At 44.5% G+C, this 27,761-nt stretch overlaps 1 protein-coding gene across 2 annotated transcripts in view; it reads left to right on the forward strand.

The window, feature by feature from the left end:
* The window catches only part of LOC144821545 (kyphoscoliosis peptidase-like), a 153,965-nt gene that overhangs the window by 53,710 nt on the left and 72,494 nt on the right, over positions 1 to 27,761 (forward strand). For both annotated transcript variants that reach the window (XM_078678717.1, XM_078678716.1), the window contains exon 5: positions 11,340 to 11,531. In XM_078678717.1, coding sequence (XP_078534843.1) covers positions 11,340 to 11,531 — 192 coding nt within the window. The remainder of the gene's footprint in view (positions 1 to 11,339; positions 11,532 to 27,761) is intronic.

Consider the following 27,761-nt stretch of genomic DNA (forward strand, 5'->3'; position numbering starts at 1 on the left):
TGAAAAAATGTCATGCAAAGTTTTAGTGGGGTTAACTCCATCCCACCTAATACGTACCCCATTGGATCTTATAGGGACAATACTGACGATAGTACTCACGGGGACTACAATCTCCCTGTTCCAGAAGATAACTGTCAATATAATACAATTGTGATCGCTTAACACTGGCTGGGCTATTCTCGGTGTTAAACACTGGTTGCTAATATTTGTTCAAATGGAATCAACAAATGATCAATAATGGATGTAGCATTCCTGCCTATGAAAGTCGGTATCTGATCTCCGGTATTATCACGGGCACGCTGTAGCAACTCCAAATCATACTTAGTACTCATTATGTTCAGTCTCCACCATGATCATAATGCGGAAAGTGTGTATAGCCATCCACATCATGATTAGTTACCCCACATACCCGGGTAGCAGACAGTCTCTGTCAGCTGCTAACGGGTGTAGATGGGCACGCGCTTGGCCCGGTCTCAGGGCCGGACGGCCGACCCCACCTCCTCACTCGAACATCCCTGACCGGTCTTGACTTAGAATCCCGGCAACAAGAGATACGAACATCCCCGACCGGCCTTGACTTAGAATCCCGGAAACAAGAATAAAGTACGAGGCCCGTTTTGGGAACAACTGATGCCAGCCCAATTGCTCCTCTCTTAAGGAGGCTTGCCCACCTTCCGCCCAGTCCTGATGAAGACCTCTCTTGTAAGGGCGATCTACCCTACACCGCCTTAGGGTCGAAACGTTGACTATCCTTACCATGTCTACCAACTTCTAATGTTAATCAGGATTCGCATAGCTCTTTAGGAGTTTTTGGTTCTTTGTTAAAATACATTGACAATTGCAATTTTTCGTGTGGCTCCGATCTAGGGTGACCACCTGAGGAATGTATATATGAACATTGACCACTGGTGTATATAAATGAATACTGTGTTCTATTTCCTTTTTGTTCACTGATCTCCCTCACAGCACTTCCCTCCCCTCATATGTGGGCACAAAAATATTTCGATTGATCTAATGTTTTTCTTGGATACATACCTTATAACCATGAAAAGGTTGATAAAGGTGCTTTGTGAATAAAAACATTGCACCTCTTCATTTGTTTTCTTTCTCATTACTACGAAATCTTTGTACTGTATATAAATTGCTCCTTTAAGTCCGGGACCCCTCTGTCCATAACGCAGGTCACACTGGGGCTTGGAGTCTTGCCCCTTCTCCTTCCTTTCAGAACGAGCTAAATATGTTATTGCAGAAAAGCTTGCAGACTTTCGCCATTCATGGGTAGAAAGCTGCTGCTTTCTACCCTCCTTTTCTTCCAATTCCTGATCAGATAGATCAACCTTGAAATTCTTTTTTTCCTTTGAGTCATCACTAGAGTAATGACTATAATACCTCGATTAAAAGGTCCCTCTTCATTTTCAAACGCCCAGGATGGCCCGTTAAAGGCCTCATGGGAATTACAAGGCCCACAGTAACTGCTGACCCATCACCAAATGCGATACAGTGCGCGCAATGAAATTTGTTTTATTTATTTATATGGTTACTTACCTGTAAAGCTCTGTAATCCATACATTACTACCACCCACCCTGCCCCTCCTCCTCCCCACGTCACCACCCGGCAGGTACTCCCACTACCGGCCACGGCTGTGCTGACCCCCTAAATTCCGTTCTGGTACTCCATCGGATGAAAAGCATCTGAAATCTCGGATAAAAACCAGGGGAGGGAATTCGAAGGGACTTAGACCAGAAGTATAGATTCAGCTCGTAATTTCTCACTTCTCACGGCCCATAGTCCCATTTTTTAAAACCCACCTGAGTTACTAGTGTCGCTGCTATCCGCAACTCCAGGGGGCGCAGATTTAACTCAAAATCCATAATTACGGAATGAGGCTCCGAAGCCTTTTGGGTAAGATTGCGATACGTGGTTTTAGCTCATCCCACCCTACATTTCGTCATCTTGGAGTCCTTATCGGTATTTTCAGTTTTCCTGCATATCGCTTTGAAGCGGTTTGTTACAGTCATTGAGCACCTTAAAAGTCTATGGGGCATATGTATCAAGCCCTTTTCCTGAACGCAAACGGGCCGATTATCAGAATCAGCCCGTTTGCCAACGGGAAAAGGTCTTTTGGGATATATCATCCCAAAAAGGCATTGCAAGTTAGAGAATCGCAAAATTTGCAATTCTCTATTTTGCAATTGCATTTAAGGAATCGCAAACTGTGATTCCTTAAATGCAATGTATGCAGCACAAAAAAGTGCAAATTGACCTTAAGGAATCGCAAATCACCACCAACTTCAAAATGGGGGTAATTTACGATTTCTTTGAAAAATGCACTTTTTTGCATTTTCAAAGAGCCATGTGGCGCACTTACATGCCCTGAGGGTATGTATGTGTGCGGCATGTGCACACATACATATTTCAGGGGTGCAACACAGTGTCCTTTTCCCACCCTGGCACCCTCGAAATTGCATTGTCAATTTGCAATTCTCTAATTGCGAATCGCAAATTGAGAATGTCTTCCCACTCATTCCTATTTGCCTCCTAGCCCATAGGAATGAATGGGAAGGTATTCTTTAATTGCAATTCGCAGTTTGCTAATCGTAATTAAGGAATGCCAAGGAATCGCAAAATATTTGCACATTTTTTATTACACCCCGTTTTGCGATTCTCAAGTAGCTTTTCTCTAAAAATCGCTATTTGAGAATCGTAATAACGGTATTTGATACATATGTCCCTAGATAATTAAAGTCTATTTGCCTGATGGCCAATCTGTCCTGATTACTTCTAGGCAGCCACACAATCTAATTCTTATCCTTTTAGTTCATCAAAGTTTTTTCACGCAGAAATTACTTTAATTTGTTCTGACGCATTTACCAGCTGCATCACACACTTTGGATTTAGAGCTGAACGTTTTTAGCTTTGCAAGGTGCACAATAATTAGGCTATTTAATTTTACCAGGGCACAAATAGCATTTCCAGTCATTGACAGTCGCTTTTGCCATTAGTGAAGGGTCTCGAAAAGCTCATTGGTCCTTCCCTGCTCTGTGTAAATGCAGAAAAATTGCAAGTAATTGGCTTTTGGCTGCAGAATTCATAAGGGTAACTTAAGTGCAAAGCGACCTCTTGAGACAGAGCAGAAAAACGGAGGTCTGGGCGGGTGCGTGTGTGCGCTGCGCACGTGCGGGTTCGCGTGCTCATGGCACATACAACTTTAGTTTAGCAGTTGTATACCTGGCTTCAATTTACAATTTGCTATGTTTTTATAAGGGGCGTTCAGCGTTCCAGTGACCCACATGACATGTAGGGTGGCCATTTACCTAAAATCTGCTTCACCCCGGGCATAGCAGTCAAATTGTGTAACATGTAAAAAAGCACCGAGCAGGACCAGGGATACATTGCAAATACATAGCACAAATTAGGAAATAAACAGCGCAAATCAGTTTGCGCTGTATTGCTGCTTCCGTAATAGGTATATGGTGCAAAACAGATCTTCCATCCATTATAATGGGAAACATCCATCACAACGCAACGTTTACGACGCACTACCATTACAACGCAGGATATACAACGCAAGTCATTACAACGACTTGTGCTGGAGGGCGCTGTAGGATAGGGAATAGTTTAATTTACTATCCATAACCTTCCCTACTATCCACGGGGAGTGGAGTTGGAATAGTAAATTAAACTATTCCACTATCCAGCGCCCGCCAACGCAAGTCCTTCTAACGACTTGCGTTGTAAAACCTGCGTTGTAAAGGCATGCGTAGTAAAAGCAATCATGGCAGGTTTTTAGGATAACTACATTTTTCGAAATGGGGATGTGCTAAAAATCTGACATGGATCTTGTCGTCTAGGAGCGACGTTGGAGGACCCTGCTCCATATGAAGACGGTCTACTTACGATGATTTATCGCCACACTCCAGAACTGCGCCAGCAGTCAGTGGTACGCAGTATGACTACTTCTAGTACCACACTACTGCCAAACTGCAGCGCTTGCAGTTTGCTAGGCAGGGCAGGGGAGGCGGCCCTGACTCACTAAAGCCTAAGGGCTCACAGCGTGGGTCCTTGTGCCTCAACCAACCTGTGTCCCTGCAACAGTCACAGGTCAGCGCGGACCCCTGGAATGCCTGCTGGACCAGATGAGCTTATTTTTTGGATATGGGACTTTGCAAAAGGAGAGTCTAAGCAGTAAGTGAAATGTAAATGAACTGCATTTACTCTCATGACGTTCCAAAATGTACCCAGTCCACAGTACCGGAGCATCAACACTAAGGGGGTGATTGTGATGCGGATTAGAAATGCTTCCCGACTGAATCGGGTTGGAAATGGTTTCCAACCCACTCGGATCGGGACAGTCCGACTGATGGAGTACGATGCATCCGGATGCTTCCCGATACGATTTGGTTGGACTCCCATTGACTTCAATGGGAGCATATGTTCCTAACAGCATCATAATTGGGCCCTGGGTCGTTACCGATCCGATTTAGAAGGAGCAAATACCATTAGGAGACTTTTCTAACCGCATCAGAATCAGGCCCTAGGTGGGAAGGATTTCCTAACCGCATCAGAATCAGGCCCCCAAGATGGGAAGAAATCCGACCCCAGACTAAGCACAACCATATTCGTCCAGGGTGCTGCAGTAACGAGGAACTAACTCATTTAGAACAGCCATAGCTGGCGCTACTAAAATGCGAGGAAAGACAGCAGGTCTAGTGTGTCATCTAGTGGTAGCACCAAATTATTTCAAAAGACTTCATTTAGTAAACTGACCAATTTAAAACATGCATAAAACTAAAATAAGCTTGATTTAATTTTAAGAATTTAACATATATTCCCACAAGAAGTTTGTTATCAAAATCAACACTGCCGTAAATATATATTTTGTTTCTAATCCACAAACTAGGCACTTTTCCCCTAGAAGAAAGACTGTGAATGATTGTGTTATGTATGGGGCATTCATTTCAGAATAGACTGCACCAACTTCCTGAGATGAGAAGAAACAAAAACATCTAGTTGAACACAACTTTCAGCTCCCCATCAATGTGTGTCTATGCCCTCAATACTGGAGAACCCACAATCCCTTCCACAAAACCTCTCACTTGATAACCAATATTAAAAACTTTGTACACAAGCTCTTCCATCGACATGGCTGGTTGGTGTGCATTTTACAGGAACAAGCCGTATTATTGTCAAACGTGCATCTTATTACATGGTATGGTCCTACTGTGCATTAAATGCCTTCACTGCATTTCCTGGTCTACATTTCACTGATAGTGTGATGTAGATATGTACATGTCCTGAATCTGACTTTGCCACAGCACCGACCCATAGTTTGTGATTTTATGAGCCGCAATGTCATGTGCCTGCACACTAATGTCTTCAAATGGGAGGTTGTGGTGGGAGAGGCTATGATGACGAACAATGTGCCTTCTGACGCAATCCAATCCTCCCCTTGACTTAGGTAAGCAAACCATTTTACCTGCAGGCAGGTAAACATTTTAAAACACACTTCACTCTAAAACCCGATTAGGCAATCAAACAACTAAAAATAAGTGAAGTTATATGCTCCACTGTAGCCTGTAAGAGGGAGAAATCAGGTAAGAAGAAAGGAACATGAAGAAGTATAAAAAGTATTTTCAACATTCCTGAAAAGTGACTAAATGATCTCTGAGCTTCAAATATATTTATTTATGGATGGATGTCTATGTGTGTATCAAAGTTGTCTTTTTCTGTGTGGTTGCAGGAAAGTGGATTATTATGAAATGAGGCTGGTTAGGCTTCACTGTGTAATAATCTCACATTACCCCTAATAGGTCCTTTGGATTCACACTAAGAAATCCCTATCTCAGTCCTGGTAGAGTGGCACAGAGCAGTCATGCTTTACTCGAGGAATGTGTGTTAAACATTTCAGAGTACCAACGTGGACTATAAGTAATTGACACGACTCGAAAGAAATCCAACACCAATTTATAAAGATAAAGCAGATTTTCATATAAGTTTAGACACCAAAATTAAGACAATTGGACTCATAGAACCAGAGTTATAAATTTGTGAAGGAAAAATAAATCAGTGAATTTCACTGTTGCAATACTTTAACGTTGCGGTCAATGGAGAAATGTATTAGTAACAAACGGTCACTTGTAGGTCTAGTTCCATGACACCCACTGAGGGTAAAGGTGAGGTGGATGCCAGGGCCAAGCTCGTACTGTCAGTTGATTTTTACCTGGTTCGAGGGATCTGGGTGCAGAATTGTCATATCTGTCCGTGGTGTTGAACGCGGTAGCCGCAGGTGCAGGTTTTGCCACTCAGATGGTGTTGGGAGGAAGGGGATGCAAACTCTCGACAAGGGGGCCAGGGAGACATCAGGTTGAAGAAGCAGCTGGGTTCCCTCGAGGGACGGCATCGATTAAAGGTAGTGGTATCCCACTGGCCACCAACAAGCTTTGCAAGTGGCAAGCTCAACCTTTGGTTACTTTGACATCCGGGAGTCCAGAGGAAACTTACTGGAGGTCAGGACTGTTTCCCACAATGGACTAGACCATTTAATTTTGGGTAATTCTTTTGGCTGACCCGATGGCCAGTGATTCTTTGGATCAGTTTTGCCTGAAGGCTGCAGGGGACAAATACATCTTGTCCAAGGGAGTTCTGGGGTTGCCTTTGGTTTGCAGAGGTGTTCCAATTTCCTTTGGAGCCGGTCTCTGGTCCAGGACGAGTTACATTTTTACAGTTGCAGGGTGGTTGACGCAGGTGCAAACTTGGGTGCCTTTTCTTTGCGCAGGTCTTGAAGTCGCAGACTCCGGTCTCTTCTCTGTCCTTTTGTTGCAAGTGGTTCATATCAGAGGTTCTGGTGCCAGGGGTACCCCTTAAATCCTAGATTTAGGGTTATTAGGGTGTGTGGGGGCAAGTAGCCAATGGGCTACTAGCCCCGTGGCTGATTCACCCCTGGGGTGACCACTTCCAGAGGAGTTTGGCACCATTTCTACCCAGAAGCCTCTTTTCAAAATAGCAGAACCCCTTTCCAGCTGTACAGAAAAGGTAGCCCACCCAAGGGGTGTGGCTAGCCTTTTGGGGGTGTACTCCTCCTGAATACCTAATTTTCCAGTCTGCCCAGGGCGCAAGTGTGTCCGGGCAGGATGTTGACCTTTTCCTCCTCTGGGAGGAAGCCTGCTTGCGTATCAGAGGCAGTGTAAGCTTTGAAGCCCAACCCCCCCTTGATTTGGCACTTCACTAGCCATCCTGTCAATGAGGAAGGTGACACCTCCCGCCCAGGGAGACTCCCAGGGAGACTTTTTTTCTGACTCTTTGGAATGTTCACACCTCCTGGCAGGGGGTCAGATTCCTGTGTTGGTGGCAGCAGCTTGCATGCTATCAACCAGGACAAGGGAAAGGCTGTGGCAATCAGGTGGGCAACCTCTAGGTTAGCCACCTGGGTGCATGTCACTTCAAATCCGACCTTGGGAAAAAGTCGGTTTTGATCAGACGTGTTTTATGATACCAAACATGACACTTTTCAGTGGGACCATAACAGAGCTGGCAGCCTGGGGATGCCTAGGTGCCAGCCTATGTTATCCTATGGCCCCCCTGAACACGCATAGTAGCCCCTAATGGAAGGAGGCTATTATAGGGACATATAAGCTTATCCTTATGGACTCAGGAGGCCTACCATAGGAGTGACTGGCATATATTAAAACTAGTGCTGTGACTTTGCCACTCAATGTGGGGGCAAAGTCGAGTTTGAGCAATTTGCACTGCTCATGCATTCTGCGATGGCAAGACTGGTGTTATTTTTTTACTTGGCTCACTCAGGGTGGCAAAATCAGTGCATAAGGCCCTGGTGACCTATTTAACTCCCATGCCCATGTACCACTATTATCACCTACCAGAAGCTAATAAGAGGGTTAAAGTTCTTTGCAATTGGGGTTACATGCATCATATTTTAGGGATAAAGCACTGGCACTAGGGCCTGGTAAGCAGGCTCTAGTGCACTTTCAGAGTCAAAACAATCAGCATTGGCGAAAAAGGTGTGGGGCTGAACATACAAAAAGGGCACTTGCCTATTGTGGTCACCACAGATTTTTGCCTATTGCTGATCCCCAAGTTTCCTGGTATCAGGACTTTGTGCATTGTGGCACTGCCATCCAGTGCCATATTGTGTGTGCTCTACCCATTACAGGGTACTGTAAAACATTAATAAAGTAATTGTAATTTGTCACTTAATTGCACCAGTGGATAGAACTTAAACATCAAGTATGCTTATTCAAAACAGAGGATATGTGCACACGTTAGTTCGTTAACAGTCTGAGTACTGTACGTAAATTAAACAACCACAGAACAAAACACAATACAAGATGTTAATAGAAGTATTCTTTTTGGTTTAGATTTATTCCAGGTGCCCAGCCAACACGTGTTTCGTCAGGGAATAACCCAAGACTTCGTCAGGGCTCTACGGGGCAGCTTATCGATAAATGTCAAATTGCTCTCTGCCGGTTTTACTTCCGTCCCGGCTGTCGTTAAATATCGGGTCACTTCCGCGACACACACGGAGGAAGGAATGGAGGCAGCGTTACTGGCTGTATGAAGTAGGAGTTGAATTTTGTGCTCCATCTTCTGGTACTTACCAACCGAAAATTTGTCCTCGCTAGCAATTTTACCCGATATTTAACGACAGCAAGGACGGAAGTAAAACCGGCAGAGAGCAATTTGACATTTATCGATAAGCTGCCCCGTAGAGCCCTGACGAAGTCTTGGGTTATTCCCTGACGAAACACGTGTTGGCTGGGCACCTGGAATACATCTAAACCAAAAAGAATACTTCTATCAACATCTTGTATTGTGTTTTGTTCTGTGGTTGTTTAATTTACGTACAGTACTCAGACTGTTAACGAACTAATGTGTGCACAGATCCTCTGTTTTGACTTTGTGTGGACTACAGTCCCTTTAGGGAGGTTGTGGGTTGTCCTCCTTTCTGTAGCACCGTTCAAAGATATTGCTTTTCAGAAATTTACGTTAAATTGTAGAGGCGCCATCACTTATGGCAACACGAATAACCCTTCCTTTGGTTCTCAATCAAGTATGCTTATATCACCCACATATATGACTAAAATGTATGCGCCTAGATAAGCCCATTGTGCTCTGGCTGGGATGTAGCCTAAAAGCACTGCAGAGATGCGTAGCAAGGGAAAGTGCCTTTGCCACGTAGGAAAACCTATTATTTTATATTGGATTAGTCACCCGTAAAGTGTGCCTTGTGAGCCCACAAGGATGGCTGCTTAATATATATGAAAATGTGGAATATATATTGAGAATAATATGCCTTTATAATAAGCAAGTACTTAAGAGATTGTTTTCACTGTGTATGTAGCTATATTTCTTTTGAAAAGGCCTAGATATAAATACAATCATTATCTTGTATCACCACCTCTGAAAATGCTAGTTATTTTTTACTTGTTCAAAAATAAAATGAATGTTATTGGTGAAATTAGATGTTTGATATCATCAATGGAAAACATAACTTCAAGAAAGTGTACTTTGAGCTGCTTGTGAGAAAACTGATTTAGAACCAGTTTTCCTCACATCCTTACTCCAGAGGCTCAATACACATTTCTGGCTAGGAGTTAACAGCCCTGCTCCCAGAGGACAATGGCTTGGCTTCCGGGCCCAGAAAGATAGGGGAGGTGCCAACAACTGGCCACTTAACAGGAATTAGATATCTGGGAAGGGAACAACAATAATGTTGGGGGCAGGGGGAAAGAGCTTCTCCCTGGGGAGGATTGCAACAGCCATTTTGGTTTTAGCGCTTCTGAGCCTTCTCTTACTTCTCGCAGTAAAACAAAAAAGAAGGTGCTGAAAGAGGAGGTGGGGGTCATGCAACAGAGTAGTTCAGAGTGGGTGTAGGGACTTCTCCAGTCACAAGTTAGTGCACATGATAAGACTGACAGCACACCACCACCTCTTCAGAATATTCTTGGACTTGGGACGAAAACATCTAGAAAGCAAAAGACTTTGCCTGAAAGGAGGAAGAAAGAATACCCAAGGGTAAGTGAGTCCTGCTGGCACCCAGGGACATTCCAGGGATAAACTGGTTGGTTTCCTGTTTGCTTGCTCCAGTGACACAAACAGCAGAAGGACTCCTGACTCACACATGCCCCAGCTGACCTTCGAGATCTGGACCCTGCAGGAGGCTTGGCCGGAGAGAGTCCTGGTGCCTAAAAACCTACCCTGAGGACCCAAGAGCTTCAGGATTGACCAGGAGAAACATTCCAAGCAGTTGGCAAATAGTGTGACTTAGTCATTTTTCCTCTTTCAGAGGCTGAGGACAAGGTACAGAGGTTTGCCCAGGGAAGGTGCATCCTCATCTTGGAAGAAAGCCAAGTACATCCTGCTCTGAGTTTGCTGTGCTGAAAACTGGTTCAGTTGGAACCCACAGTAAAGGTACCCGGCTTTGTGGAGCACAGCATAGCTACAATGTCCAACCTTGCTTCGCTATTAAATAATGTGAGCCAAAAAAGTGATTAAGGCTCAAGTTAATATCTTGAACCAGGGCAAGGCAGCAAATCTGTCTCAGGGCAAGGTGACCTCTCCAGCTGCAGAATCCAACTGTATCTTGCTCAGAACCTTTGGTGGGACATTCAAGGTTGCAGAACTCAACAAAAACATATCTGACTTCAAAAGACCATGGTATCTTCAGACTTGGACACTGCCCTGTTGGAAGACTTTGAACTCCAAAAAGTAGCCTATGTCCCAAGGTTAAATCATTCACTTGTGCAACCTGTTGGTGAAGCCAATCTCATCTCCTGCGCTATTTGAAATCACACCAAGATCCAGATCAACCACAAACTAATAAATTAGACCTTACCGTTTTAGGGTATTTTTCCTTAAAAAAAAGTAAAATTCATATATTCCATTCCCCTTAATTGATTTTGATCATTTTGGTTTCTTTTTTGCTTCTTAAACTGTTTTCTTTTTTTTCTAAATTGATTTGGAAATTGTATTCTACTGTGTTTGTGACATTAACATTGCTGGTGCTACTTGTACCTAGATTGAATATCTTTGGGATGTTGCCTCTTGCTTGTGCCTCTGTTAGCAGAGATTTTCTAAGAATTGTGCTTTAGTCTAGCCATATTGTGCTTACTAAGTTGGCACGTACTTCCTCCCGGGATAATAACCCAATTTGTGTCAGCGTGAGTAAGTGAGAGTGTGTGTGTGTATGTGTAAGTAGTGGGAGGTGGAACAATTCACACTTGTATTCCTAGCTGGAGGAGGAAGTATCTGGTGAGACTTTGCTGTATTCTTTTGCTAGTTTCCTCCCACCTTGATGGATTTGTCCTCTTTGATACCATAGTGAGATAGGCATGACCTGCCAAGAGGTGTCAGGCTACAGTCGTGGTGCTGGATACAGGCAAGGACAGAACTGCCAACAACAGAAATCCAACCACATGTGGAATGCGATTAAGCTGGAAGATGATTGGTACCTGCTGGATGCATGCTGGGGAGCCGGAACTGTTGACCTGAAAAACAAGCTGTTCATACCAAGGTATGTCGCGGGTAATGTTCACGAACACTGTTTTGTTAAAATGCTTTACCTCGCCTGTCCAAAAGTTATAGGTGAAGTGAAACCTTCTCAAGTTACACACTCTTCCTCAACATCTGGGTTTTACACAATGGTGCCTTCAACCAGAAAGACTCACTCAAACATCAAGGTATTAATGACAACAAGAGAAGCTGTCAGAAATGTGAAGATTCATATGTTTGCTTAAAAGGTGAATAAAAGTATTATGCACATTTGTTCAGAGGCTTTCAGGCTACAACTCGATACTCAAACCCATACACAATGCTTGATTCTACGCATGATAAATTGAAGGAAACCAAATGTCCAAAGCTTAATACTGATGTGTTCAGAGGTGGGCTTCAGGGTAGTCTTCTCAGGTGCCAAAAATGAATGTCCATTGACAGGGTGGGAGGAACTATGGGCTTATGTTGCCTTGCGTTACGCAAGGGGACTCAAAGCAACGCAAGGTCATTAATGTCAGTGAGCCCTTTATTGGTGCTCTCCAAGCGGTCCATCCATTTACATTCTCTGATATTCAGTAGATTTGCATTGTCTCCTCCCCTACTTGACAAGGTGATCACCTCCACCACCTGCCAATACATGTCACCTATGGTGTGGCCTTTTTTCGTGACATGTCAAACCAAAGGGGCACCTCCCGATTGGCATCGTATCAGGCTTCTATGTTGTGTAATGCGTTGTTCCACCATTTGCGTGGTCTGGCTCACGTAAAGTTGCATGCAGGGACATTGCACTACATGAATAGCATTCCATGTTTTACAATTGGAGAATGATTGTAAGTTAAATATCCTGTTTTTTATGGTCAGACATTTAGTGTCACCAGTGAGCTTACACACTGCACAACCGCCACATCAGAAGGGTAAACGTCGTTTACAACGCCGTGTTTACACCGCACGACCTTTACCGCGCTGCCATTACAACGCAAGTCATTACTACGATTCGCGCTTGATGGCGCTGTTGGTTAAGGAATATTGTAATTTTATATTCCAACACCTTCCCTACTGTTACGTGGACTGGTGTTGGAATATAAAATTATAAAAATCCACAATCCGCGCCCTCCAACGCAAGTCGTTGTAACGACTTGCATTGTAAAATCCGAAATGTAAAGTACCACGATCAAAATGATCACGTTGTACTATCATACATCCCATAAGAAGTGTCTCCCCACACCTGGATGACCCCATTGAGATCAGATGTCACTCTTGTTGGTGGCATCCTGATATGCCCTTACCACACAACCTTTTTATTTCTCTGAAAGGCAAATAAGGGGGCTTCCTCATAGGTATCACTCAGTAGGGGCAGTTTCTCTTGATTATACTCTTGACTTCATTACTGACTGGGGGGAATGTGCTGACAATCACAATTCTGTTCGGTTCCTCATTTTATTATCTGGGAGTGAGTAAAGCAGAACCATGCTCTTTTAATTGCCCCAGATATGATTTTTCTGGGCTAAACCCTATCCAAATGTTTTTGTTTTGAGTGACTCTGCCTCCTTAAGCCCTTGCGTGCTCGTGACGGAACCATTCCGTCACGAACCACGGTGGGGCTGTGCTTGTGACGGAAGAGTTCCGTCACGGCCCAGCCGCAGCGCCTGCGCGGAGCTGATTCCGCGCCTGCGCTGAGCATTCCATTGAGCTGGTGGGGCCGTGACGGAACCATTCCGTCACAAGCAAAGCACCACCGCGGCTCGTGACGGAGTGGTTCCGTGACGAGCATGGTGCCGCGCGCCCCCCCTGACCCCTAGCGCCGCGGCAGAATTACCGCAGCGGCCAAGGGGTTAAAGTAGTAGTTTTTATGTGTACAGCTCCTACGTATACGTAAGAAGTGTCCGCACGGTAAGTTATCCCTCAATGTCCTTGGGTGGTGACTGTTGTAGTGCAATAGGGAATTAGTGTCTGTAGGTTTTTTATACAACGTGGTGTTTAACTTTCCATTCATGTGTCTGACTAGTTGATCAAGGTAGTTGATCTCCTGGCTGCTGCGATGAATTGGGAAATCCAAATCCTGACGGGTTATTTAACCATGTCATGAATGATCTGAAATCAGTGGCCACTTCCCTGGAGAATATGCTGTCTAAATGGCAGTGTAATTGTAATTGTATTTATATAGTGCTTACTACCCCTGATGAGGCGTTGAAGCGCTTTCTGGAGCACGCTTCTCCGGAACCCAAAGGTGGATTTGTGGTGGATTAGCAGGGGGAAATATACATTGTGATTGGTAGTGGCAGACATGTGAGTCTATTAGTTGGATGAATAGAATAGAGGATGGAGAGAGAAGGGAATAGTTTAGAAAGGATTATGTGGGTGTTCATAGTCGTAAAAGAGGTTATGGTTGAGTCAAAGTCTGTTAGTTGGATGAATAGGATAAAGGATGGATACAGGAGGGATGAATTTTGAAAGAGTTGTTAGGTAGTTGCTGGTAGTAAAAAAGGTTTGGGATGAGTCAGAGAGTGGAGGCAGGAGATATTTTGGAAGAGGAATAGGATGAGTGGTAATTTGATGACGTTCGAGGAGATTAGTTAATAATTGTTTTTTTTCTTTGCCATGGAAGGAAAATATAAAAACATGTAAATACATGACCTCAAATAAGAGGTATACATACATAGAGATTTTAACATGATACGCATATGGAAAAAGTGTGCTGCCATGCTTTAGTAATATATGTGTGACAGTGTGCTCCAAAGTGTACCACCAGCTACATACCACACCGTTACCGCTCTGCCTAGTGGTTGTGGCTCATTTGCTAAACTTTTTCTTTGTGTGACTCTTGGATTTTTCACAATCCCTATGAGTTCATTGATATAACATTGATGGCAGCGCCCCCACTCTGAAAATAGTTCAGCGCCGCTCTAAGTGCTCGCAAAATGATAACCTTCCAAACCCCACAGGATGAAATGCTAAACGTGGTCACTATGGAGGTAGTGGTAGCCGCAACTGATGGGCCGAAAATTGCAAACCTGCAGGAAATTATGGGAATTGGCATTTAAGAGGCTACATTTCCATTACCTCTTGGATCTGTATAACATGAGTTGCTGTGGTTGACATCAGAAAATCTAAGCAAAAGCTGGCAGCATATGCTGTGGAAATGGAAGGCATAATACAACTCTTGGAAATAAATTAATCATACCCACAATTAGAGATATTTTTGTTTTGTGTGAGGAATAAAACTTATTGCAACTTTGATTCCACGATAGTAAGTAAGTTGGTTCATCATTGAATCACATTGCAGGTAGCCAGCATCACAAAACGTAAGAGTGACAGATAATACTAGACACAGGATACATGACCCAAATGTGTTATCATAGCTCCGCGTGTGCCCGCAAAGGATTCCCCATTTATTTATTTATTTAGTTTTGTGTTTCTTCTATAATAGAGATAGCTGCTTCTTTTGACAGGGTGGTCATCTGTAGAGGTGACAAAAATTGTTTGTTAAATGGTGTGTTTTCTTTGGTACTCTTTAGGTGTAAAGTTACAAAAAGCATACCTTCTGGATATTTATGGTGGTAAAATTCAACTATTTTTATCTCATGTATGTGCATTGTAGTGAAACTCTGGTGTTGAGCATCATGAAAATAGCATATTAAAATGGTGATAACTGATTTTAATGATGCTATAAATAATTTATGGCAGGTGTCATATGCTTATATAATCTACTGTGATTTTAGAAACGATCTTTGAGGGAACACAGACTTTTCTGATGTTTGTCTTATGGAATTTATGGTAAGTGATCCAGAAGTTAAAACTGGGATAGATTTTTTATAAATTAATAAACACTTTCCTCATCCATGTGAAAGATAAATCTGACATGCTGAGTAAAAAATGTGCTTCCAACCACAGTTGCAGTCTTTCAGTGGATTCCCGCGTGTTCTGCAGCTTCACCAAAAATATTAAATGAGCAACTAGAGCGCTAACAATCCTTGTTCATGACAAACGTGAGAAACACCTTGTTGCTAGAATAGAACACACCGGCTGAAATAAATGAGGATTAAGGGGTTAACGCACATGTGAAACCAGCTGTTTCAGAAACATTGATGGAAAGTAAGAGTTAAAGAGATAGATCCCTACCTAAGTACAGCATCCCCTTACCACATCAGTTTCCACAGAATACCCTCTATATGGCTCAATACCTCCTCAATTTCAAAATAGTAACATTTATGGAAAACATTTAAGGATGTTTTAAAACGGAAAATATTTGTGCTCTTCTGAGTAGTGAGACCCTCAAAATGAGTTACTGTTTATACATACCATATTTCTTTTATAATTCTTCCTTCATTCATTCATTTAATCTTTATTTCGGCACAATCTGGCCTTAAAAGATACATAAAAAACAACAATACATTTTACACAGTGAATGCAAGAATGAGTACACGATATGCCTTGGGAAGCAGAAATACGATACAATTCATCCATTGATACAATACAATTCATCAGTTAAAAAGGCTCTTAAAATATAAAATTAGGTTAAGATACAGATCTAAAAAAACGTTTTTGTGTGATACCGAAGAGAATGATCCGATTAAACTACTCAGCAGTATACCACAGACAATCAGAACAACCTAACCTCTACACAGAATACACCCGACTAAACATCTACAGCTCCAACCCCCGCTTCTTGCGTGAGTAACTTACAACCAGTAAGAATCTGCTTACACAGAACACAGTAAGACGACTAGTATCCGTTTTAATGATCCTATATGCTTCCACATACAATCGTATACCTAAGGCATTACATTAGGGCTTAATCCATCGTCTCCTTGCTAAGTCATATGTGGTGCAAAGAAACAATATATGTTTGTCATCCTCTCTTGAATTTAACTGACAACACGTACATTTTGCCCTATTCAGTAGCCCTGTAGGCGTTTCCCATCTTGCTAAAGCAACATTCGTTTTGAGTATTCCATATCTAAATTTTAGGTACAGACTTTTTGCAAGTGGAGGTTGTATCTCATCTAAAAACTCCTCATATTGTGGTGAAACTTTAAAAGCAAGAAAACTACTAGTAATGGAGCCACATGGATGGTCATTTAAGGAGTTGTGAGATATATAAAACCAGAATGTTGCCTTAACATGTTTCTTACAACTTTGTATCATACATGCCGGATCTTCCCAGAAATGTATGAGGCCTATTCGATAGAGACAGGTTTTAACATTCTTCAACCAAGGATTAGAATTGTAGACATCAAGGTTCTAGAAGGCCATCTTTATAATCTGCAAATTCTATAGTACTCCAAAGTCTAACCCAAAATAAGAGTGGACGAAGTACTGCAAGGTGGTCTGTGCGTTTCATGTTCAAGTCTAAAAAAAGGGGTAAAAGTGGGGTACGTTTGGGCAATCTCAAAATACTTCTGTAGAAGTTATTTTCGCTTTTCTTAAAAAGATTCCCTGCATTCGTGCCCAAGATTTCAGCACCATATAAGGCACCAGACTGGGCCTTAAATTTAAACACTTCAAGTGCTGGTGTAATAGATTTATTTAAACTTGCCCCATGTCGCTTTACAATAGGTTGGGTGCTCTGATTAAGAATGGTTTTACTTTTTTCAATTTGCGTTCTCCATGAGTTTTTTGAGTCTAGGGAAACACCAAAGTAGGAAAAAGTTGACACAAGTTCCAGTTTTTGACTATTAAGAAAGAAATGGCCCTTGAAAGATTTGTGGGGGTTAAGGGCCATACATTTGGTCTTTTTGTGTTTATTTCTACGCCTTTCTTGTCACAGTACAGTTTGAAGGAATTTAAAAGGCTTTGCAGACCAATGGGGGTTTGCGAGATCAGGATAGTATCGTCCGCAAATAAGAGTGCGGGAACCCTCACTCCATTCAGGTTAGGTGAATAATTTTTACTCTCTTCTAAATAAGCCGGAATGTCATTGACAAATAAAGAAAAGAGAGTGGGAGTCAACACGCACCCTTGGCGGACTCCCCGCCTAATTGGAACAGGTTTGGTTAGCTCCCCATTTGGACCCCAATGTACTCTTGCAAAATTGTTGTCATGAAATCTTCTAATCTGCTCGAGTAAACAAGCTGGTAATCCCAGCACAAACAAACAATCCCATAAACGATCCCGCAAAACTAAATCAAAAGCTGCCCTAAGGTCAACAAAAGCTACATAAATGTGTCCCTTTAATAAAAATACATATTTCCAACAAATACAACAAAATCTTAAAACTTGGTCAATTGTACTAGTATTACGTCTGAAACCTGCTTGGAATTTAGTAAAGATCTCATTCTCATCAATCCACAAATTCATGCGAGTTAAAAGGTGCCTCGAAAATATTTTTTGTAAAATATCTAAAAGACCAATCGGACGATAGTTAGAAGGATCATTTCTATCTCCCTTTTTAAAAATTTTAATAATTTCTGCGCCCCTCCAGCTATCGGGTAAATTTGCACCCGTAACTAATATATTAACAAGCTGATTAATGTAGGGTGCCCAAACTCCAATCTCGTGCTTATACAGGTCCCCAGATATTTTGTCTAGACCAGGCGCTTTACCATTTTTTACTGAGCTAATAGCTTGCTCAGTTTCTTCAAGGCTAAACACCATGGTGTTTGTGCATGGTACAATCCATGGGCAATTTTCAACAACTAACTCCTTATTTCCTGGAGCTTCATATAAGTGGGTAAAATAATTAACCCAAGTTTGTTCATCAATAAACACATCATCTGGCGTTTTATCTCCAATTTTCTCATTTGCAACTAATTTCCAAAAACCCACGTTATCCTTGTCCTTAGCAGCTAATAACATGTTCTCCCAACAGTCCTCGTCCCAGTTAACTCTAGCGTTTTTCTGTATTTGCTTATATTCACTCATTAGGGTCCTAATCACATCCTGTGTTTTGTTTTTAATTGCCTCTAAAATTGAACTCTTGGATAGACGACACTCCTTGTTGTACCAAGGTTTGGTCCCAACAGAACAAATTTTTTGTAGCCTCTTTTTTTTTGGCATTTTCGATACATAGGGTACAAGGGATGTGAAGAACTCGGTATGCAGATCAATAAAGTCATTGCCCTCTACTGGTTGAGATGAGTGTCTTGCAAATGTGTCTGCAAAGAGTAGATAAATGCTAGAAAGTGCATCCCCATTGCCCAATAGGCTAGCCCATTTAAGAGAGCGCCTATTGTTACTCATTAATGGGCCATCGTGAGATTGATTAGCCATAGAATAATACTCCATCGTTGGACTGTTGCTAGAAACCAATCGGTAATCTATTAATAACTGTAGCGGCCGGTGGTCACTTTCATACCTAGACACAATTTCAAAATGTCAGATAGGACCAAATGTCGAAAGATACCAGGATATAATCAATACGACTGTGGGAGTTATTTTTAACATAGGTTGGAGCCTTTGGAGAATCGGATGGGAAACGAACATTACAGGCCCTCAGTCCGTGTACTGATACTAATCTCATTATTTGCACAGCTAAAGTCGTGCAACGCACTCCCTCCGTATAGGATAGGAATGGAATATTATTGGCCATGATGGGCTCGAAGTTACAATTAAAATCACCGCCCACTATATTACTTGGTGTGTCTACATGATTAGTAAGGAGAATGTCCAGTTTTTCCAGAATTGCAGACTCTTTTGATAGCCCACAGGGTCGATTGCATACATTAAAAACAGTAATACGCCTACCATCCTTTAAGTTGACTACTAGCCCCAATATGTCAGCTGAATCTGTATTTAATTGCATAATGTTTACTTCTAATGACACTTTGATCCACACTGTGAGCCCCCCAGATGGTCTCCCTCTGGCTGATGATACTGCCTCTATGTTAAAGGTCCTATACCCTATGTGGTATATCAAGGGCCCAAGTTTCCTGAAGAAGGCAGATATCACTGGAATCTATGTAGTTGGACCCGCGATATTCCAGGATATCAATGATAAGTTAGGATGGAACCTTTTCTTTTAACTGCGGAGCTGACTCGGATTGCAGAGGAATTCACCGCCCTAAAGCTACTCAGCTACTAAAGCTATTCAGCGGCCACCGAGACCAACCTCGCAGCGCCTCGTGTCCCTGAGGAGGCTGACTGCGTGGGTGCTGGGAAGAGGAGGTGCGGGCAGGTGAGAGTGCCGGCGGGGCTGCGAGCACGCAGGCAGGGACTCCATTGTCCAGGAGCCCCTGCGCGCCCATTCAACACACCTGGGCTGCTCTCCCCGCTGGCCACGCCCCCCGCTTGACTGCCACTTAAGCCGTTTTCACCACATACCATTGGGAACCCTTTCTTTTAACTGCGGAGCTGACTCGGATTGCAGAGGAATTCACCGCCCTAAAGCTACTCAGCTACTAAAGCTATTCAGCGGCCACCGAGACCAACCTCGCAGCGCCTCGTGTCCCTGAGGAGGCTGACTGCGTGGGTGCTGGGAAGAGGAGGTGCAGGCAGGTGAGAGTGCCGGCGGGGCTGCGAGCACGCAGGCAGGGACTCCATTGTCCAGGAGCCCCTGCGCGCCCATTCAACACACCTGGGCTGCTCTCCCCGCTGGCCACGCCCCCCGCTTGACTGCCACTTAAGCCGTTTTCACCACATACCATTGGGAACCCTTTCTTTTAACTGCGGAGCTGACTCGGATTGCAGAGGAATTCACCGCCCTAAAGCTACTCAGCTACTAAAGCTATTCAGCGGCCACCGAGACCAACCTCGCAGCGCCTCGTGTCCCTGAGGAGGCTGACTGCGTGGGTGCTGGGAAGAGGAGGTGCGGGCAGGTGAGAGTGCCGGCGGGGCTGCGAGCACGCAGGCAGGGACTCCATTGTCCAGGAGCCCCTGCGCGCCCATTCAACACACCTGGGCTGCTCTCCCCGCTGGCCACGCCCCCCGCTTGACTGCCACTTAAGCCGTTTTCACCACATACCATTGGGAACCCTTTCTTTTAACTGCGGAGCTGACTCGGATTGCAGAGGAATTCACCGCCCTAAAGCTACTCAGCTACTAAAGCTATTCAGCGGCCACCGAGACCAACCTCGCAGCGCCTCGTGTCCCTGAGGAGGCTGACTGCGTGGGTGCTGGGAAGAGGAGGTGCGGGCAGGTGAGAGTGCCGGCGGGGCTGCGAGCACGCAGGCAGGGACTCCATTGTCCAGGAGCCCCTGCGCGCCCATTCAACACACCTGGGTTGCTCTCCCCGCTGGCCACACCCCCCTGTCCACTAACCAATTAGCTACTAGGAACAGAGATCAAAACTGCCCACTATCCCCGCTTCGCGGGAGCGAGCGGGAGCGGGCCGGGAGAAGCCCGGGACAAGGGCGGGACCGTCTGTGGCCGTCCGGGGCCGAAGGAGGCCGGGCTGGGCCAGCCCTTTAACACCTGTAGGCTAGTGGCCCGTGCCTTGCCACACGTTGGATATGGCGACAGAAGAGGAAACCCCGGGGAAAAAAGGTAGATTACGCAATGGGTCATTGGAGAATTATTTTCCCAAGAAGAGTGAGGGTGAAAAGGATTCTATCCTAGCGGAGCGTAGGGCAGAGCGGCGTCGCTCAGTTGAGAGCTTGAAACATAGACCCCTCACTGATAGTTCCCTGCTGGATTTGACCCGGGAGGGAGGTTCTGTAGACTTGAGTGTGGACAATGTTAGCCAAGAAGGCGTCCCCTTATTGTTCCGTGACTTTGTATCCACTCCCTGTTTTCCTTTGGATAACATTATAATTGTTTCTCCTACCCCTAATCCTACTCGCGTCATTGCCACATCTAAACCCAGGAAACAGAAACCCAAGCTTTTATTTGCGGCCCAGATCCACCGCCCACCACCTAGTAAAAAAAGGAGGAAACTTAGGGTGGCACCAGGAAAAGCCAAAACCCCGCATACTGAGTTCGGTAAAGGGCCAAAAACCCCCATTTTATCTGACATTACCCCAGCAGTTGATCAGGATTTTACACCAGCAGTAGTATCACCATTGGGTCACAGTCCGTCTGAAGTAGCTATACAGGCAGTGGTTCCTGATGGCAACACTAGAGCTGCAGCAGCTGTTACTTCACCTCTCCCCACATTGATAGGGAACTTGGAGTTTCTGTTGAGATCTCTCCTTTTACCTATCAATGAGTCCATTAAAAAGGTGGAAATCAGACTGACCATACTGGAAGCCGCCATAACTAGCATGGCCACTCTGACTAAAACCCAGGGGAGTGGGGTGGCGCATCTTACACCCTCGACAATGCCCCCTCCTAACTCAGTTCTAAAAAACCCTCCCGCCCCAGCTCAGCCGGCCAAGCAAACTCTACAGTTCCAGGGTAGAGTTGACCTTTCCTCTCAAAACCCACCGCCTCCAAAACAATTAAAGACACCAGGAACTGAATCAGGTGATGCCCCAAATAAACCAATCTTAAAGGCCACGACAAGCAGTAATCAGAATGTCCAAGGGGAAGGTCGAAATAATAAGATACCACATAAAAAGGTCCCACAAGTGGAGATTCCCCCAGAAGCAGTGCCCTTTGTGGTGGTCTTGACAGGGGTCCCTCAGTTAGCAGGAAACAAGAAGGAGGGACACGTTGACCTCAAGAATAAAATCATTCATTGGTTGAGAACGTACAGGCCGATAGCGCCCAATATAGATGGGGATATAGTCCATGTTAGACGGATCAATTGGCTGGGGAGTAGAACTAAAAATATAGAGGGGGATCTAGTGGTGGTTAATTTTAGAGATCCTCGGGCTGTTGATTATATTTTAAACTGGCCACCAGGAAACGGGGAAACTTGCATCACCCCTCGGGCCTTAACATATTTTTATCCCAGGACAGAGGCTACCCCTTTTAAATATTCAAATAAATTTCAACCCTATAGGCCTTCTCTTACCTTGCCCTTCAATAATAATTATCCCCAGTATGGGCAACATTTTGCCTTGGTGCCTGACCAGCTCCTTGCATGGTCTACGGTCCCTTATAGACATACGAGTAACCATGACACCAGGATGAGTCGTCTGAGACCTTTTACCCCGCTGGACACTTACAAGCGGTTTTCTCAGCTCTCTGGGCTGGAAGACTGCGATTGAAGTTCAGTGCCCGGGGGGGAGTTAAGTGAACTCCCGGGGGGGGGAGGCCCCACGACGACTCTGTGGTAGTGTAGATATGGGGGAAGTTAGGCCACTCTCAGCTCAAACTGTTATTACCAACATCATCACTGAGGCTTCTATGACAGCTAGGCCTTTGACTAGCATGGATGGTTGTCCTGCGACCCCTATCCCCTTGGTACAGGAGGGGGGGTGTTGCATGACCATGGTGGACAATGAGGGTGGGAACGGGGAGGGACACACCATAGTGCCAAAAGGAAGGCGGGTAATAAACCTCCTTTCCTGGAACATCGCGGGGTTAAAAAGGAAGTTAGAAATTCCAGAGTGGCACATGTTCATTGGGAGGTTTGATGTTTGCCTGTTTCAGGAAACTTGGAGCCTATCCCCGCTACACAAAGCGGGGTATACCACCTACTTTTTGCCAGCAGTAAGCAAGGGAAAGGGTAGACCAGCGGGGGGCCTCACGGTCTGGATCAAAATAGAACTGGATTGGGTGGTTACACGCCATACCTTGGAGTGTAATGATATACTCCACCTCTCCTGTAGAGGTAAGGTGGAGGGTAGTAGGCTTGACCTTTTCAATGTTTACGCTAGAGGGGCCCCTGGGGACTCTGCCTCTTTGACTTTAACAGCTCTGGACTCTGCCTTAGCCAATTGCCCGTCATCAGCAAAGATCATCGTGGGGGGTGATTTTAATTGTACGTTTGAACCCCTCCTCGGAGATCACCCCTTGGGTATTGAAGAGGAGGATTCAAAATGGTCCATTCCAACCTTATCCCTGCCCCCCATTAGGAAATGGTCAGCTAGGGCAATCCAAATCAATGCACTGACTAGGGACCACAAGTTAAGAGCCCTTAACGGTAGGACTATATCCGATCAGGTAGGGGCACTGACCTTCAATAGACTTACTGGGCCGTCCCGAATTGACTACATCCTAATGGATGTTAGTTTTTGGGCAGACCTTATTGATATGGAGGTCCTCCCAAGTCAGGATAGCGACCACAATCCCCTGTGTTGCAAGTTTAACTGGGATACCCTTAAAGATAGGAGGGCTAAAGTCACCTTAAAAACATCTAAAGAGGTTATCCCATATAATAACAATCGCAGACTGAAATGGGACAAGGCAAAACTTAAGGAGGATGATCTAGGGGCCATTAAATCTCTGGTAGAGGGCTTGTCTTCTGATTTGGAGGTCTGGGTTGGCGAAAACCAAATTAGCAGGCTTCCTTATCCCTCCCTTGATTCAGTTTATAAAGCCACAATAGATCATGTTGGTCAATTTTTTACCTCGAAAGGGAAAAGCAATAGGGCTACTGTTACACCCCCCACTCTTAATAAACCTTGGTATACAGATCAGTGTAAGGGTAAAAGAAAAAACCTGACAAAAGCCCTGATTTCTGGGGATCCTTTGCTGGTTAGAGCGGCCAGGAAGGATTACCTGAAAGCATTATCACTGGCCAAACGCGAGTGGGAGGAACAGCATTGGCAGGACCTATCCAATGCCGTGAGTAGTAGGAACCCGAACCTTTTTTGGGATTTGATTAATAGAACTAGACAGAGGAAATCGCAACCATTGGCTGCACACATAACTAGTCAGCAATGGTTTGATCATTTCTCATCCCTGTATGGAGGCATCGAGGAAACAGCCAGCCCTGGGGCAGGTAGTTTGGGTGATGGGGATTCCTTAGGGGTGGACGACCTTCCATTTACGACCACAGAGGTAGTGACGGCGATCAGACATCTAACCCCCAAGAAAGCAGCCGGGCAGGATGGGATTCCTGGAGATCTGTTGATAGTGGAGCCACAGACTTGGGCCAAATTAATTGCCATAATAATGAATATGATTACTAGGGGCCACCAGGTGTCAGATTCTTGGAAAGGTGCAGAGGTAGTAACCGTGTTCAAGAAGGGGGCAAGAGAGGACCCTGCGAACTACAGACCTATCAGTCTGATAGATATAATTCAGAAAGTGGTTGGCAGGGTCATCATCTCAAGAGTAGGAGATTGGATGGAGGAGGTCAGTATTCTTTCCCACCTACAAGCAGGTTTTAGAAGAAAGGTAGGGACGATGGACCAGGTCTTTCGCTTTTTTGTTATCTATTGGAAGGCAGTTACCATCAAGAAAGGTAGTTTATATATCGCCTTCATAGATCTCAAAACAGCTTTCGACCTGGTCCCTCGCGCAAAATTATGGGAAATCCTAGGAGAGATGGGATTTCCCAGTGGTCTCCTGAACCTAATCATAAAGCTCCACGAGGGGAATTACGCGAGGGTCAGATGGGGATCCCAGGGACAGTTAACAGATAGGGTCCCTGTGAGGAGAGGAGTACGCCAGGGCTGTGTTATGGCTCCGACCCTTTTCTCCCTATTCGTGAATGGAGTGGTGGACCATCTGAAGGGGGAGGAGGCGGATGCCCCATCCCTGGCGGGGGAAAGAATTCCCACTTTACTCTTCGCCGACGACACCATATTAATCTCCAAATCCCCAGTGGGTCTGCAAAAACTCTTGAACCGGTTTAGCTCCTTCTGTACCATCCGAGGCTTAACCATCAACACCTCAAAAACTAAATTGATGGCACTCTCCCCCTCTAAAAGATTCAAAAATAATTTCCTGCTCAATGGCGTTCCTCTGGAGTTGGTTGAATCTTTTGATTATCTTGGTGTCCGGATAAATAGCCGTATGACCTGGAAGAACCATTTGGCCAAAATGCTACTCAGTCACCGTAGAGTATCTGGGGTGACTTTGAGGGAGCTCCGTGAATCACGTAGTAAACCTGTTTCCCCGGCCATGGCCATTTATGAGGGCCAGATTCTTCCTGCGGCATTATATGGCTCTGAACTCTGGGGGTTTGAAAATGTTTCAGAGCTATCGACAGCGGAAAACGAATTTCTAAGGAAGGTGGTGGCTCTTCCTACTTCCACCCCACTGATCCCCCTGAGACTAGATCTGGGTAGAAGAGCACTAAAGGACTTGGTAAGGCTACGCCCGTTGCTCTTTTGGACTCGTTTGAGAAGAACTGTGGAGCTTGCAAAATATGCTGAAGGGCTGGATGATCTTCTGCTACTGGATACGGGTAAAAAAATAGGATGGTTGAATAAATTGAAAGACCTGGCTCTTAACCTGGGGTTAAGGGATGCATGGGAGTCACAATCGCCACCACCCAAGGAAGTGATCAAAAAGCTATATTGGGACTGGGTACAGAGTAATGCGCTGAGGGTTACGGATGGGGGCTCACTCACGGATCAATTTTTGTTATTTAAATGTGTGAGAAAATTGGAGCCCTTCCTCGACCTGATAACCAAACCTCTGGATCGAGCGCTATATCTGAAACTGCGATATGGGACGCTTCCGGTGCATGATTTCACGGTGAGGTGGTCAAACTCTGGTGCCCCCCTGCGTTCATGCCCTGGCTGTGCAGCACCAAAGGAGTCTGTGGCCCACCTATTTTTTGCCTGCCCAGCTTACAAAGGGGCGCGGAAATTTTGGTTGAAACCGGTTTGCAGGGAACTGGGGCTGAGGTGTCATAGCCAGGCACTACGTGTACTTTCTACGGACTCTTCATCTTCCATCATGATTTGCGGGGTGGCAAAATTCTTGGGTAGTGCGTGGATGACGCGCTCCCGATTACTGAAATTGCATCCGGGGGGCCCTACGGTCTGATGCTGTATCCGCTGGTAGCAAACTAGTGTCTGTGGTGTACCTCTTTCTTTTATTCGTTTTAATAATTTCTCTGGAGAATTGGAAAATGTATATAGCGTATGTATTCTTTTATGGTGATTAATTTGCCGAATAAAGATATAAAGAGAGAGTTAGGATGTGTATTTAAGGTTTTTTCTACTATTGTCATCCTTTTATTTAAAACTTCACGGCTACTTGTCCCTGTGATAGGGGTTATTACTGGGGGGTGATGAACTACCTCCTCATACCTTGTGGTTGAAATGCTTATTACATGAGTATTAGCCCCCTCTTGGTTAAACCGAGCTAATGTCATTTCTTGTGTCACTTTCTTCGCAACAGGTATAAGTGCTGACGATTCACCCAAAGCCCTACTATTAATAAAAGATTCCAAATGTGTTTGTAACCCCACTCCTGTAATCTCCAACGGTAACTCTTGTAGGTTTATATGAGTTTTGCAACCACCAGTCACATACCCCCTATGTGAATTATCCTTGTCCTGAGGGTCTATAGCCAGGGTGGTCAGTCGACCATCTCCAGGGATGACAACTCCTGGAATCTATTCGAGATAGCTAATGGAACAAGGGAGTCTGCCCCAGGAGCCAAACCTTGAGTTGGATCGACGGTAAAAATAGCCAAGAGCGAGGGCATTTATATTAGTATGGGCCATCTGTGTTTCATCACGTACACTCAAAATGTGGCGTACAGTGTTGGGGCGTTTAAAATTGACAACAATACAATCCCCTTCAATATCTTTCTTCAATTCCCCCACCCATCCCACTCTCCTAACCATAATGATCTGATAAAATTAGGACGTATGGGCACGCTGCTGGTGGCAGTCTTAGATTGTCGTTTTTTGGGGTAATGTTGAATGGACGCAAACTTGGATTGGGCATTGTTGGTTTGCAGTTGATAGAATCTTGCGGATTCCCTGTTAATTTAAGCTGCTTATCACTGCTTATACCTGCTTTATTGCGAATTATCCCCCTCTCAGTTGGAGGTTGACATATTACAACTGGGACTGGAGTTACATTAAGAGGAGCAGCTGCCACAGATGATATTGTAACATTCCGCTCTAAGGAACCTTCAATACTTACGCCCACTTTATTGCTAGTTTTCCCACTCTCTGTTGGGGGTTGGCATGTTACGCTTGGGACTGGTGTTGTGTTAAGAGGAGCAGCCATCACTGATGGTGTTATAACATTCTGCTCAGAGGAACCTTCACTAGGCATTTCAGCAAAGACAATTGCCCCCTCCAAAGCTTAAGAACATTCTTTAAAAATATCATTCCCCTTTTTTATCATTATTTCCAATTCTAAAAGTCCCAGGTTTAGTCCTTTAATTTGCTCGTCCAAGTCCTTAGATCTAGAGACCAAAAGATCATTCACTTGCTCCTGCATGGAATGTAGTATGGATTTGAAAATATCCGCTACTATCAATTCAAGAGAATCTATCATACTGTCAGATCCTACACCTGGCATGGTTGGAACCACTTCTGTTTGGGTACCAAATGATCTACTTTTAAGAGTTC

This window comes from Lissotriton helveticus, chromosome 2_2 (genome assembly GCF_964261635.1).
Source record: "Lissotriton helveticus chromosome 2_2, aLisHel1.1, whole genome shotgun sequence".
Taxonomy (NCBI): domain Eukaryota; kingdom Metazoa; phylum Chordata; class Amphibia; order Caudata; family Salamandridae; genus Lissotriton; species Lissotriton helveticus.